Genomic DNA, 15,777 nt, shown 5'->3' on the forward strand with positions numbered 1-15,777 from the left:
ACCTTTGATCGAAAGGTGGTTGGTGTCTTTAAACCATGCCCTCCACTGCATACTGAAATATGAGCGCAGTTGCTCCGATGACTGTCCTGGACCAAGCACAGGGTCCTGGCCTGTGGACACAATGGGATGCGCAGAGGGGCGGCCTAGGTAGGATGATGGACACCAGAAGTCTAGGCTCTGAGTCCTCATGGACAGAGTCAGGCTGAAGGACTGACTCGGAGAGACCACAGGAGGGGCTAGAGTGATAGCACAGAGGGTAGGGCATTTGCCTTGCACACGGCCGACCCGGGTTTGATTCCCAGCATCCCATATGGTCCCCTGAGCACTGCCAGGAGTTAATTCCTGAGTGCAGAGCCAGGAGTAACCCTTATGCATCACTGGGTGTTACCCAAAAAGCCAAAAAAGTGAGAGAGAGAGAGAGAGAGAGAGAGAGAGAGAGAGAGAGAGAGAGAGAGAGAGAGAGAGAGAGATCACAGAAGCCAGAAAAAGGAAACTCGCCCACTTGGAAAGCTTTCAGCCTCAGTAGTGGTTCCAAAGAAGTCAGCCTCAAGCAGCTTGAGCTGAAGACCCTTCCAGGGAGACAAGAGTCCCCCAAGCTAGGCCCCCCACCAGCGCAGCTAGCCTGAGGGACATGCAGGCAGGATCTGCTTTTATTCCTGAAATTTCTTCCAAAGGAGGGCAAGTTGAAGTATAGCTAATGTGATGGAGAAGATGGATCCATTAGTGGTGATGCCAGTCCCATTTCTGTCTTTGTACGTAGAATTTATTCAGTTGGAAATGCTGGGAGATGAGCACTAGCAGAGGAGGAAAAGCAAGAGTGGGGAGGAGGAGAGGGGACACAGGGGGGACCTCTCTAGCTCAGCCCCATTTCATGGTAGCGTTACCCGGGCTCTCCTCACACCGAGTCTGGCGGGCCCAGGAGCACTGTCCCCAGTGTGTTGCCAGTGTAACTGGCTTCATCTGTTACTATGTTGTAAGTCTTCGCTGCATTTGCAAATGTTGGCTACCCCCTCCTTCCTGGCAGCCCCACTTGCTTGCCTGCTGTGGCACCATGCTTCTAGGGCCCTCCCACCTTCCTGACCCTCCCCTTGGCTGCTTTCTTACCTGCCCAGATCCCCATTGCTTATTTCACTCTGTGCCATCCCTTCCACTCCTCCCATTCCAAGCACCAGCCATGAAGTACACTCCCGGGTTCTTAAGTCCCTCTCACTGCGCTTCTCCACTGGCTTCCCCACTGACTCCACTGACTGCTCCCACCCACCCTCAGTGGCTCTGTTTCACTCTCAGGCACCTCAGACTCAGTCTGAAACTCACTGTGTACTCTTCTCCCTGACACATTTCCCCCTTAATACTCACTAAAGTTTCCACAGTGCATCTTATCTGTTGGTGATGGGTGTCTGTCTCTCTCTTTCTACCCCTCCTCCCCCTCCCCTTTTTCTCCTGCCCCACTCTGTACAGGAAATCTTACACTTCTGCTGAATCATGCTACTAAATTCTTTTTGAACGTATTCCTCCTGACCATGCTTTAGAGCAGGGCTTCTCAGACTTTTGAAAAATTCTTACATGATCCATCATTTAAGAAGTTAGGGTTTAGAGGGGACTGGAGTGGGTAGGGTATTTGCCTTGCACGCAGCTGACCTGGGTTTGATTCCCAGCATCCCATATGGTCCTCTGAGCACCACCAGTAATTCCTGAGTGCAAAGCCAGGAGTAACCCTTGTGCATCGGCGGATGTAACTCAAAAAGCAAAATAAAAGGGGGGGCTTAGAGCCTCAGTAACACATACTCTCTCCCTCTCTCTCCCCCCTCCTCTTTCACTCCATCTCTCCCTCTTCTCTTGCCACACCCAGCAGTGCTCAGGGCTTACTCCTGGCTCAGCACTGAGGAATTACTCCTGGCAGTGCTCTGAGGGGACTATATGGGATGCTGGGATTGAAGCCGTATGGACCATGTGCAAGGCAAATAAGTGCCCTTACCCAATATCCTGTTGCTATGGCTCAAGCCTCAGTGATTCTATTTTTTTTTATCTTTTACCAACTTTTAATATTTATTGGTATCAGTGCTACTATTATATACAAATATATTTCTAAATTACATTTCCTTTTTTTAAAAATTTATTCTTTTATTGAATCACCATGTGGAAAGTTATAAAGCTTTCAGGTTTAAGTCTCAGTTATACAATGCTCAAACACCCATCCCTTCACCAGTGCACATATTCCACCACCAAGAATCACAGTATACCTTCCTCCCACCCCCCCCACCTCCGCAGCCCCCCACCCCGCCTGTGTAACTGATAAATTTCACTTTACTTTCACTTTACTTTGATTACATTCAATATTTCAACAAAAACTCACTATTATTGTTTGGAGTTTCTCCCCCCCTAAAGTCGGACCTGCTGAAAAGGAAGCATTTGATAAGCCTCAGTGATTCTTAATCAACCAAGGTAGCAGTTATTCATTGCTTTTCCCGCTTCTACTTTGGACCCTCTGAAATCCACCTTTTCCAATGTAATACAAATGCTCCACCAAGAAAAGTAAAACTATGTCAGCCCCCTGCTTGACATTTTTTCCCCAAGTGCCTCTTTTAAAGTAGAGACCAGATTCCTCCGCACAGCATAGAACACTGCCTCTCCCCTCCTCCGCCCCCATCACCCCTACATTAACTCTTCTTTCCTCGCCTTGGACTTTGTGCTTCCTCAATATCTGAAGACTTTTAGCTCCCTCACACACTGCAGTATTTTATCACCTCTCTGCCTTTGCTGGTACTGGTCTCTGTGCAAAAGTGTCTTATCTGTTCATTTGCCTTCTTTTGATTACATTGCTCTCCTCCTGACAAATCATCTTGGATTCGTGTTCCCTCCTCTCCCCTCTCTTACACCAGAGCCTGTTTCCATTCCACTTAACCACGTGGTGTCAAGGTTTCTTTTTTTTTGCACCACTTGCTTCTTGAGATCAGGAAGTGTGTGTCTTCTTCATCTTCATATCCCCAGTGGAGTATCCGGTCCGGTGCCAGGCACATAGTAGACACTTCAGAAGCGTTTGTTATTTGGACTTCCCAGACCCTCGAGAGGCCCCATAAACCATATGTGTGTGTGGAGCTCCGGCAGCTTGGGTGGAGCATCAGTGTGTGTTTTTACTGTCCTGAATGACTGGAGATGAGTTATTAAAGGTCATGCAAGCAGCTGCACAGGATAAAGCTGGAATTTTGATAAGTCATTTATAATCTTTCAGAATGGCCTGTGGGTGTCCAAGAATTTTGGGGGAAAATGGGAAGAAATCCACAAAGCAGTGTGTTTGGCCAAATGGTGAGTAACAGAAGACCCTATCTGTGCAGAGTCCCAGATCTTTCCTGACAGTGTTGCCAGAAGTCACAGGAATCAATATTGAGCACTTCCTGTGTGCTGAGTACTCTTCAGGATGCCCTAAGGGGTATGTGAGCATGCCTGCGCGCATCCCCTGACCTGGAGGCACAGGGAGAGAAGACTTACCCACTCAGTGCTAGAATAGAAAGCTCAGATCACACCAGTGATTGAGGGGCTGTGCCCTGCGAAAGGAAGGTTCTCCATGAGTACTGATATCAGTTGGGACAGATCAAATACAGCGTTGGTTTGAGGACTTATATGCAATGTCAGTTTCCACTCCCTCATCTGTAGATCTATTTCTGTTGTGGGAGTGGATTTCGGGGTCAGTATCCAGAGCTTCCAGACTGCCAGGTTCACGCTGGCACTTCTCTTGGCACCCTTCCCCCTGCTCCACACCTATTTAAAGCTGTTAGCGTGGAGGGGGCTCTTGGAGTCAAGGCCCCTTTGTTCTCACCTGGCTCTGCTGCTGGCCAGTTGCTTAATCTCTCTGGGATTTAGTTCTTTTCCTTCTGTGAAAGGTGATTTGTTTTAGAAATGTGTGGGGATGTTGAGTAAGACTTGAGTGAAGAGGTTTCATTCTTCTCAACTTCTGATGAGGCTCTGAGCCTTAAGTGACTTCTCTTTGACTAATTTGAACAAGTTTGTCCCTCTGGTTTCCTGGTAGAGGGCAGCTTGCTGCCAGGGAGGGGCCGCGAGTGCTGAGAAGCACATGCTGGACTCTGAGTCCTTGCCCGAGTTGGGTGCAAGCAGAGACAGAGAGCGCTGTCCCAGGGCGAGCTGGCTGATAGGAGCACGTGCACACCTCAGTGACCCCTAATGGGAACAGTGTGTTTCAGCTCCACTGGGCTGGCATTCAGGGACTGCAACCCAGCATGTCAAGGAAGAGTTTAGAATCTAATGTCCTCCCTTGAGCGAGTCAGAGAAATGTGAGCTATAAGACAGTGCCTAAAATATGTCTTACCAAAATTAGCTAAAATATAAAAAATCGCTTAAATCAAGTGGCCTTTTCTAGAAGATGCTGATTTAAATGAGGTTTGTGCAGCCCCACACTGGCACCCACACCACACCTGCTTTTGTTTTGTGGACTTAAATTGTTTTTGTACCTTATGTGGTATTATCAGAAAGAAGTTCTTTTTAAAGTGGTTTAGTTAACAGATTGTTCCACTTCTGGTGGTCCTAAACTTAACTTCACATCTGTATACCAAACCATCACAACTTAATATATCTTAAGAGTGTTATCAGTTATATATAGCTCAGTACTGGAGCGATAGCACAGCGGGTGGGGCATTTATTTGCCTTGCATGCGGCCAACCCGGGTTCAATTCCTCTGGCCCTCTCGGATAACCCAGCAAGTTACCGAGAGTATCCCACCTGCACGGCAGAGCCTGGCAAGCTATCCGTGGCGTATTTGATATGCCAAAAACAGTAACAAGTCTCACAATGGAGACATTACTGGTGCCTGCTCCAGCAAATCAGTGAGCAGCGGGAAGACAGTGCTATGCTATAGCCCAGTAAAAGTAAAAGAAGCCACATTTTTTTAAAAGCCAAGAAAATTATCTTTAAAGCTATATTTCTGAGTAATTTTTTGTATTCTCTATAATGTTCTTTTGCTTTTGTAGCTTATGTGTGTGTGTGTGTGTGTGTAGTTTAGAAGATAACTGGGCTGCTGATCATTGTTTACTTACTTTTAGAGCTATAATTCTGAAAGGCTCCATCTGAAGCTCTAAAGAGCTGTGCATAGACCCAGTACCTTTTGCTATTGGTGATTTCTCAGCACTCTTAAGCTCCAAGTCTGGCTTCCTACAAACTCCCTTTCCAAGTCAGAATTTAAATAATTCAACCTCTGACCCAGTTGTCTGTTTGAGATAAAGAAGCTGAATTATTTAGCTCACGCAAAGCATCAAACTAGGCTCCAAGGGGAAAAAACAAAGCATAAAACATAATACCTGACCTAGAGCAAACCTATAGTTTAGTAGGCAAGATATGGCAAATACTGTATAATTAAAGTCACTAGACCGTAGGCCTGCCAGTGCCCGGTGGCTGACATGAATTGGCACAGCTCTGCAGGAGTCACAGCTACTCTCCTCAGCTGCAGCACCTGTCATCACAGCTGCGCTGGGCATTCTAGGGTGTTTAGCAATATCTCTGGCCGCTGCCCATGAGATTTTTGCAACAACTCCCCCAGTTGTGCCAGCCAGAAATGTCTCCAGATGTTGTCAGATGCTCCTTGGGGAATGAAATGCCCCTGGCGGAGACCCACGGCCACTGCACCAGACAGACGGCTGCAGCAAAAGTGCTTTTCTGGTTGGAATAACAGGGAAAGCTTCACAGAAGACCTGGGTTTTACACTGAGATTTGGTTCCACGAGAGAAAAACATTTTAAGAAGGAAATAGGATGAGCAAAACCAAGAGACAGAGTCAGAACTGGAGCAGCTCCATTTTGCCAGTTGAAAAGTTCCCATAAAGGAGAGGTGGACTCGTGGGTGGGGCGTGCCTGGGGCTGGACTGTGGGGAACCTTGGCTGCTGAGGCCATCAGTACAGGAATAGGTGACTCGAATCCTGGGGGTCGATCCAGTGACTGCTTCAGGACATTAAGCTTGTTAGACTTGCTTGAAGTTTTGTGACTAAGATTGACACAGTCCAATAACCATCTCGAACCATGTCTTTTCCCTGTCTTTGCCTCAATGCAGGGGACCAAGAAATATCATCTTCTTTACCACCTTTTCGAATGGCTCCTGCAGTAAGTATACTTAGTGACAGACAAAAGCAGCCTATTAATCTGTTCATGGTAGAATATACTGGGCTGATTGAGGTAGAAACATCAAAGGTCCTTTTGTGTTCCTAGAATTTTGTTTTTGTTTGTTTTTGACCACCCAGCTGTACTCAGGGCTTCTCCCAGTACAGTCAGGACTCTCTCCCAGCAGTGCTCAGGGGGCCATGTGGAGCCAAGAATCTAGCTGGGGTCTCCCATGTGCAAACTGTGCGTGCACACTTGGCTCTTGGCACTGTCTCCCCGGCCCCTGCTCCTGTAATGTGCTCTGTGGGGCTTAGAACACACCTGGTGCTGCTCAGGGCTGTTCTTCGCTCTGTGCTCGGCAGTGATCCCTGATGATGCTCAGGGGACCATATGTGGTAGCAGGGATCAAACCAGGGTCGACTTGCACAACAGACATCTTAATCTTTGTTCTGGCTCTCCAGCCCATGCTCCTATAATGTTATAATGATGTTTTTAATCTTCAAAGTAAAACCAAATTACTATACGTACTGTGCTAGATAAAATTAAAGTGCAGGCTATATATAGAACAGCCTACTTGATTCTAACAATGTATTTACATAAAGTAAATACTAGACTACAAACAATAAAAAATTGAGATATGTAGGGGCCAGAGTGAGTTCAGTCCAGCGGGTAGATGCTTGCCTTGCATGTACCTGACCCAGGTTCAATCCCAGGAAGCCCATATGGTTCCCTGAGCACCACCAAGAGTGATCCCTGAGTACAGAACCAGGTGTAAGCCCTGAGCACCTCCAAGTATGGCTCCTACCCCCCCAAAAAATAGAAATATGTAGTTATTTTAGGGGGAAAAACATGGATTGTGGTGTGTTAGAATTTGTACAGTGGTAGTTTTAAAATATAAAGCAAAATCTTATTTAATTTTACTGAAATAATTGATTTTTATTTATGCACTCATTCATTTGAGCACTTGTGGTAGTATGCTAAACACAGTTCTGAGGATGAAATTCCTTTTTTTCCCCACCACACCTAGAGATGCTCAGTGGTTATTTCCTCTGCACTGAGGAATTGCTCCTGGAGATGCTCGGGCTACTCCTGGCTCTGTACTTAGTGATCACTCATGGTGGTGCTTAGGGGACCATGTGGGATGCTGGGGATTGAATCCAGGTCAGCTGCTTTCAAGGCAAACACCTTACACACTGTACTATTGCTCCAACCCCATGATGATGAAATTCTAAGGACAGACACCGAACGTCTGCTCTCACGAAACCTAACTAGATAAGTGTGCACAGAATGGGGTATTGGGTGATCAAATGAAAACTAAATTCAAACAAAACAGGGTCAAGTACAGTAAAGTAATTTTAAATAGTCATGAAGAAAGTGAAGAAGGATGGCACAGCTGAGTCATTTTTAGGCAACACTTCATTGGAATCAGCTCTGTCTGTTCAGTGCAAAACCTCATTTAGAAAATGAAGTCCAGGGATAGTACAGTGTGCAGCAGACCAGATTCCCTCCCCAGCACCCCATATGGTACCCTGAGCCCTGTCAGCAGTGACCCCTGAGCACAGAGTCAGTCCTGAGCATCACCAGTCATGGCCTAAAACCTAAAAATGAGTGTTAAAAATATGTAAAAAATAGAAGTAAAATGAAGCTCAATGTAAATGAACCCTTATAGCTAAAAGGACCTTAAGTATGAAACCAAGGGCAGCTCCGAAAGAGGTTTGTTTTTAACAGAAGCTCACCAATAAGTGAGTTTTTAATTCATACTTTGCTTTGTTTAAGAAGCTGATCTTGGTGCACTGGAATTATGGAGAACTTTAGACTTGGGAAAAAGCTTCAAAACCATCGGTGTGAAAATCTACTCATTTGGTCTTGGGGGACGTTTCCTTTTTGCCTCGGTGATGGCCAAGGTGGGTCCTTGCCTTTTCTCTCTAGAGTCTGATGTTTCTGTCATTTGCCTGACTCCACGCCCTGTCATTCCAGTACTGCCTTGTTGAAGTATTCAAAATGTCTGGGGGGTTGGGGCTGGAGAGATAGCACAGCGGGTAGGGCGTTTGCCTTGCACCTGGCTGACCCGGGTTCAAATCCCAGCATCCCATATGGTCCCCTGAGCATGGCCAGGGGTAATTCCTGAGCGCAGAGCCAGGAGTAACCCCTGTGCATCGCCAGGTGTGACCCAAAAAAAGAAAAAAAAATGTCTGTGGGGTCAGAGAGTGATTATTTTTCTGAGACTGATTCCTCCAGGCTGTACTCTGCCCTGGGACCTGTTGTTAGAGCATGAATTTTGGCATTTGCTTCAGAGTCTGGAAAACCCATGTTGGGGCTTTGCTCACCTGCTCATTGGCCACTTTAATAGTAGGAATAGACTCCAGTAAGAGTGTGACTGCTAGGTACCAGGCCCCGGTCTTAAGTCCCGGGATGTCACCTGTGCAAAACCGAAAATCATCCCACTCTTGAAGCTTATATTCCAGTAGGGAAACAGATTTGAAACTAATACTCCATTGTAATCTCAGGGGATGGCTGACACTCAGAAGAGATGTGAGTCAGAGTAGTAAGTAGAAGTGACAGGAACTGCAGTGTGCATGTTTAGGTAGGGTGGTTTGAAGGGACTCTGGGAGGCCTAACAGGTGAGAGCTTGCTGTCCTGGCCATGTGGCCACATCATAGAGACCTGAACTGCCCTGGCTGAAGAAGGGCTTGGTGCTTGCTCTTCTAGTGCTTGGCCAGTGTGAAAGGAGCGTAGTGGGATTTGCTTCTTTTTTTTTTTTTTTTCATAGCTAAGGTGTTCACAGAGTAGCCTACCATGCAGGGATGAAGAAAGCTGCCGGAACAGCTGAGAGGCTGTTCAACAGTAGGAAAGGTGGGTGGTCAGATGAGGGTGCTGATAAGTGATAAAGCTTTAATGCATTGCCAGTAGAATTTGTTGATGGAATAGATGTGGATTGTGAGTGAAGGGGAGAGAAAAGAGGTAATTTAAGAGTTCTGGCTGAACCATTGGGTGACTGAATCTATAGTGATGGCAAAGACAGCAAGGGGGAGCAGGTCTGTGGGAGGAAAATCAAGAATTCAAACTTTGGCTATGAGGTGCCTCACAGATATCTAAGTGGGAATGTCAAGCGTTTGGGCATACGAGTCTCCCTAAAATTATTTGTCATTTAGGGCAGGTGACTGGATGATACCTTCTGGAGGAATGAGCAGGTAGAGAGGAGGTGGGAGGCCTGCATGCAGCCTGAAAGCACCGAAAGGTTGGAAAGATGAGGAACCAGCAGCAGAAGCTGCAGGGGAGGAAGCGTGGGGTGGTGAAAGCCATGTGGACCAAGGAGGAAGGAGGATGGGATCACAGAAGTCACGGTCTACTGAAAGGTTGAGTTTAAGACATTCTGAGATTAGCCCCTGGATTTGGCAGAGGGGAAGTTGTTGATGACTTTTCTGAGAGCAGTTTTGATAAGTTACTGAACTTAAGGTACTTACTGGAGAGGATTTGAGAGAATTGGAGATGGGGAAGTAGATAGAATAACTCCAGGTAAACTGTCCCAAGGATTTTGTGCTAATCCTTCCCCAAACCCTTGAAGTTAATACCATTATCTCAAGTTGTATAAGTAATTGCCTAGGGTCACCTGGTGTGGCACCTTAGTGGAAATCAGTGGATTCCAGAAATAGTCTCCTGTCTCCAGTGCTGCTATCTACAATATGAAAACTCCAATTTCTCTCTGTAATAGTAACATTCAAAGTAAACATCTAGGTTTACTTGGAGTTACTTTAAAATAGATCAAAGGTTAAACATACTTTAAGTTTTAAAGAGTATTTAACACAAGGAAACTAGAACCATTTCTCATGCTCTTGCTGTGTCATACTGGCTCTTTTATTTATTTATATTTTTTGTTTGGGGCCACCACTGACCATGCTCAGGGGCTTCTCTGGGCACTGCATGGTACTGGGTCCACGGGGTCTCCATGTGATGTTGGGGCTTGAACTAGGGGTTCCTGCATGCAGAGCATGTTCTCCAGCCCCTTGAGCCACCACCCCAGACCCTTTCTAGGATCTCTTTCAAATTAGTTGTCAGAAAGTAGCTACTAATTGCCTCCTTAACAATGAAATACTGCACAATCTCCTTCATAATTTCTGCCTCTCCCTGACCTCTGCCTAGCCTGCACCTGAGCCAGTCACTGTGGTTGTTTGCGGAGACGTCCGTAGGGACCTGCAACATCTTGACTTTCCTTGTGACCACCCAAGCATGGGTTGTATTTCCATTTTTGTAGACCCTTCCCTTAATTATCTGATTTGGAGGAATTTGCCAGAACTGTCTTTTTGGGACGAAACTTTCATGCAGCAATCATTATTTCAAGAAGTACCTGAACCAACCAGCATAGGAATGAATATGCCTACATGAAGGCAAGCTAATGATCAGACCCTGAGTCTACTGAAGGAAATTGGGATGTCAGGAACTGGAAGGGCAGTGGGCATGAGTAATAGTGCAGCGAGTAGGAGGTTTATCTTGCACATGGCCACCCGAGGTTTGATCTCCGGCATCCCATACCGTCCCCACTGCACACTGCCAGAGCAGTTTCTGAGTACAAAGTCAGGAGTAACCTCTGAGCACTGCCAAGTATGGCTCTCAAACAAACAAGCACACACACACACACATACACACAAAAGCTGGGAGGGTGATACCTTCTGGGGCCTGTGGGAGTGAAAACTGGGATAGCATTTCTTAAAATAGGATGGATTGTGGCATTTTCTCAAACTTTTCTAGAGGTTAGAAATTGCTTCGGTTGTTGATATTGAACCTTTCATTTTAATGACTGGTGTCCCAGTGGGGAAATGCTCAGTGCTATTTGTAATTCTCAATGAATGTTGTTTCCACTCATGTTCCCACACTTGGCATCGTGCTATTTGTTCCAGGATACCACAAGAAGGATTCATGTGTCAACAGACCATGGGACCACATGGAGCATGGCACAGCTTCCTTCTGTGGGGCAAGAGCAATTCTATTCTATTCTGGCAGCCAATGATGACATGGTGTTCATGCACGTAGATGAACCCGGAGGTCAGTGGCCTTTGTGGCATATTCTGAAATGTGGTGATTTAAGCTTTGAGCCCTACGTTGCGTAGCTTTCTTGCCTACATTTTTTCCCTCTCCTACTCCTAGGAATTTATTGCTATTCTATTGAATATTGTTCTAGATAGCCTCTGATAAAAAAGGCTGCTTCTAAAAAATTTTGACATACTAATGTAGTTGTGTGTTTAGAGGCTGGTGTTGATGTGTTACCTTGCAAACACAGAAATTTAAAGTATAGAAGCTCTTATAGTCATTTAATAAAGTAATTTTATATCTGTTAAATCTAATGACAGAAAATTTTCTACCCAGTGATAGAAAATTTGGGGATTGTGTTTTGTCTGTTTTTATAGTGATTAATTAATCTGTTTTTATAGTGATAAATTTTTTTGGGGGGGTCACACTTGGCTATGTACAGGGGTTACTCCTAGCTCATGCACTCAGGAATTACTCCTGGCGGTGTTTGGGGGACTGTATTGGATGCTGAGAATCGAACCCAGGTTGGTCGCATGCAAGGCAAACACCCTGCCCACTATACTTTTGCTCCAGCCCCTATAGTGACTAATTTTTATTATATTTTGCAAAAGCATTGCTATATTGGACATTTAAATAAAATATTCCTTTGCTACATTTAGTCTGAGAACTATTGTCCTAGAGTATGAGGACTTAGAAATATTAAGGTATATATCTAATTTTTAAAATTTTTTTGCTTTTGGGGTCACTCCCAGCAGTTCTTGGGGTACCATGTGGTATTGGATATCAAACCTATGCCTCAGCATGTGCTCCAGCCCACTGAACTATCTCCCTAGCCCTGAGTTATAAATATAAATACAGTTCATCTGCCACCAGAATACAACTGCTGTAGCATCTCATTTATTCATTTAACAAATTTGGCATCCCAGCCTTTAAACTGAATACTTGAATTTAAAAGTTGCATTTCAAGTTTCAGTAAAATCTCAGGTTTGAGGCTCCATCGTGAAGAGAATTGTCGGCTGCTATGAGCTGTCAGTCAGTCATGCCTGTGGTTAGTTTGACGACTGCTTGGGTCCCGTTCCCTCCAAAAACTTAGTGCTTTGTTTGCCTATTTCAGATACCGGATATGGCACAATCTTCACTTCTGATGACCGAGGCATTGTCTATTCCAAGTCCTTGGACCGGCATCTCTACACCACCACAGGTGGAGAGACAGACTTTACCAACGTAACTTCCCTCCGTGGGGTCTACATAACAAGTGTGCTCTCCGAAGGTGGGTCCCCACAGCAGGCCTTCCCGAGTATGCCGGGAGCTGAATCAGTCGGGGACAGTGTGGACCTCATCCGCCCTGCATTCAGTGTTTGCCTATTCAAAGAGATTTTCACTGTTTTAAATAAGTTATGGTAAATAGAACAGGATAAAGTAACTATAGATAGAAATCTTACTGTTGCAAGAGTTTTGCATGCCATTCATTCATCAGATGAGTCTTCTAGACAAGGAAATTTATTCCTATTAGAGTGAGCCTGGCTGAGCAGCCTGTAGCTTCCTCCCAGTAGAGGCGTAGCGAGAGCCTGCTAAGATTCTTCTCGTATCAGTGGTTCCACAAAACTCATCTTCACTTGGGCACTGTGGCACAAGCATATTCCTCTCAAGTCCAAAGACTCTTTTAAGTTTTTGTTTTACTTACGTATTTATGCTTTGGTAGAAGGTAGGAGACACTTTTGGTTCTTTCGTGAAGACCTTGCAGTGAATTAGAAGGTTCTGTCATCCCCCTGCTTGCCTCCAGCCCTTCTCTTCCTTCCTCATCCCACTCCTTTTACCCAGCATTCTGATAGTTCTTACACCAGGTTCACAGAGTGTTGGTTTTGAGGGTGACACTGACCTGATTCTTGCCTCTTTCCAAGGCATTCTTGGAAATTCCAAGAATTCCAAAGATTCTTGTCTCTTTCCCTTCCTCCTTTCAGTCCCTGTTTATTTATTACTTTGTGGATGAGATCTGTGCTGATGTCATATTGTAAATTTCTCCTGCTCATAGATACACACTTCAGTCCCCTTTGCTGTGCATCTTTTTTCTCAAGGTGTTTCTATACTAATGTTTGTATTTACTAAATTACTCTTTGCAGTGTTTAGTGTTTGTCTCACTCTACTAGAATGAACATTTCGTAGGTTTTTAGATTTTCTTCACTGATATTTTCCTAAAAACTTACCATAATTTTCACTTTATGGGTGTTTAAATAGTTCTTGAATAAACTTTCTTTCATTTGCTTTCTTATTTCCCTTAGAAAATTGAAAACAAAGCCAGGAGTAGCCCCTGAGCACCACTGGATGTGACCTAAAAAGCAAAACTAAATAATTCTGTAACTGAAAATAGGGAATGGGGAGGAGAAGAGGAAGAAAAGCCAGCTATAAGAATAGGATATTATCAGTCTGATGGTTTCTGGATTTGGTTGGCCTGTTCAGGTGGAAAACCCTTTTTAAATCTTGTATTTAGAGTGTTGCTCAGTTGCTCATCAGCCCTGGGTCATTTTGTCAGCTGTTTCCAGCCTATGGGACCACAGGGCTATGATGATGTTTTTTACAGTCTCAGAAGAGATGCAGTGGTAACCTGAATTTAATAGTGTGCCTCAGTGTGTCAAGCTCAATGCCATTTTCTTCCCATTCAGATAATTCCATCCAGACTATGATCACTTTTGACCAAGGAGGACGATGGAAGCACCTGCGGAAGCCTGAGAACAGCGAATGTGATGCCACAGCAAAAAACAAGAACGAGGTTTGTTTGTTTGTTTTGCTTTTTGGGTCATACCCAGTGCTGCACAGTGGTTACTCCTGGCTCTGCACTCAGGAATCACCCCTGGCAGTGCTCAGGGGACTATATGGGATGCTGGGATTCAAACCTGGGTCGGCAGTGTGCAAGGCAAATGCCCTACCTGCTGTGCTATTTCTCCAGCCCTGAACAAGGTTTGTTTTAACATAGTTGTTAGGTTCTGGGAGCAGAGTCCATTCTTCTCTGCCCTCCTCCATGCTAGCATTGAGAATAATTTGCCCTTGATTAGGTTCTACAGCTAAAGTTGGACATGAGAATAATGAAATAATAGGGTTGGAAATTGGAACTGTGGAGAAAGTTCAAGTTCTGGAGATTGTTTTGTCTCTGAAAAGAGTGGTTTTCAACAGTGGACTCGTTGACCCTTTTTGTTCTGCAGAAGGTTGAAAACCACAGGTTGACTTCTCTCAGCTTGGAGCAATGGTTTCCAAGCGCTGGTGAGCAGATTAAAACACACTATGTGAAGGAGAAGAACAAAACTGGAAGCTAATAAATTTTCTTTCACTGTATTGCTGAATTAAATCAATGGACAGATGGGCTGCCAAGCAGCTGTGAGACTTAGGGATCATCCTTAAAGCTAGGAGCCAGTCATTCAGGAGCAGGGCTGGGCTGATCAGAAAAGCAGAAAAGAGCTCAGCCTTTGTCCACTTGATTGAGCTCCAGAGGCTGGGTATGGGAGGGGCCTGCAGTGCACGTGCAGAGGAACTTACCCAGGAACTTGCAAACACAGAGGGTGTTCCAGGAAGGCCCGAAGTCTGTGAGTCTTGACACTCAAGAGAAAGGGAAAAGAAAAACGGGCTGGAGCTATGGTATAGTGGATAGGGTGCTTGCTTTGCATGTGGCCGACCCAGATTTGATGCCTGCATCCCATATGATCCCCTGAGCCCACCAGGCGTGATCTTTGTCAGTCCTGAGCACCGTTTTTTTTGAGCAGGAAGTGGGGGTGGACCAAAAAACAAATTTGTGTCTGTTTCTTAGGATCAGATTTGAGAAATGCTTTGGGGAATAGTGGGAGCTGTATTCGAATCCCTGAAACTGATTGGTGCTTTAGTATTCTCATTTCAAGAGCCTCGGACAGGTGTAAGATAGCGTGCACCTATGGGCCAGGGCCCTGCCCTGGCCTCCTCTCCTCACAGTGGTGAGGCAGCTGCAGTGCCCCCTCACTCTGCCTTCCCACCCTGAAGTGCCAGCCCCCTCAGCTTGCTCACAGCACGGGACTATTCATCTGTGCCTGTCAGTGATGCCCATGCCTCTGACCCATGGAAGAAGGTTCTCTCCACCACTCTCGGCCCCTGAATCCCCAATTCTATCCCTATAACTCATGTGTGAGCCCCAGACACTGTGGCTGTGCTCATGTAGTTCCTGAAAGCAGGTTCATCTCCACCCCTAGTCAACTAGAAATAATCACCTTCAGTAAGAGCTCATCATTCTTGACTTCACTAAGAGTTTGCTTGAACCTCATTTTTTGTTGCAGTGTCACATACATAACAATATTTTGGCTGATTAATTTTTTTTTTTTTTTGCTGGGTGAGCCTCTGATCCCAGGGCTGAGATCTCCAAGACTGCTTGGATCGGGACTGGGCCTCTTCCACCCAGATCCCCCATTTTCTAGTAGCTAGGCAGTCATACCCAGAGCCTGCCCCCATTGCTGTGTAATCCCATCAATGGCCAACATCCAGAGACTATAAAACCAAGCTCCCGAAGTACACAGCTGCATCGAATAGCCTAGTTCTCTCTCTTCAAGAACCTGACAAGCTACCGAGAGTTTATTGCCCGCACGGGAGACCCTGACAGGCTCCCCATGGTGTATTCATGTCCCAAATACAGTAACAGATA

At 45.5% G+C, this 15,777-nt stretch overlaps 1 protein-coding gene across 2 annotated transcripts in view; it reads left to right on the top strand.

Moving 5' to 3' along the window:
• SORT1 (sortilin 1) overlaps positions 1–15,777 on the top strand; it is an 80,182-nt gene that overhangs the window by 43,635 nt on the left and 20,770 nt on the right. Inside the window, exons 6-11 of one of the 2 annotated variants that reach the window (XM_055138058.1) lie at positions 3,230–3,303; positions 6,052–6,101; positions 7,875–8,002; positions 10,994–11,138; positions 12,238–12,393; positions 13,784–13,890. In XM_055138058.1, the coding sequence (XP_054994033.1) occupies positions 3,230–3,303; positions 6,052–6,101; positions 7,875–8,002; positions 10,994–11,138; positions 12,238–12,393; positions 13,784–13,890 (660 nt within the window). The remainder of the gene's footprint in view (positions 1–3,229; positions 3,304–6,051; positions 6,102–7,874; positions 8,003–10,993; positions 11,139–12,237; positions 12,394–13,783; positions 13,891–15,777) is intronic. The other variant, XM_055138059.1, reaches the window with a different exon arrangement.

The sequence above is a fragment of the Sorex araneus genome, chromosome 5, assembly GCF_027595985.1.
Source record: "Sorex araneus isolate mSorAra2 chromosome 5, mSorAra2.pri, whole genome shotgun sequence".
NCBI classification, from domain to species: Eukaryota; Metazoa; Chordata; class Mammalia; order Eulipotyphla; family Soricidae; genus Sorex; species Sorex araneus.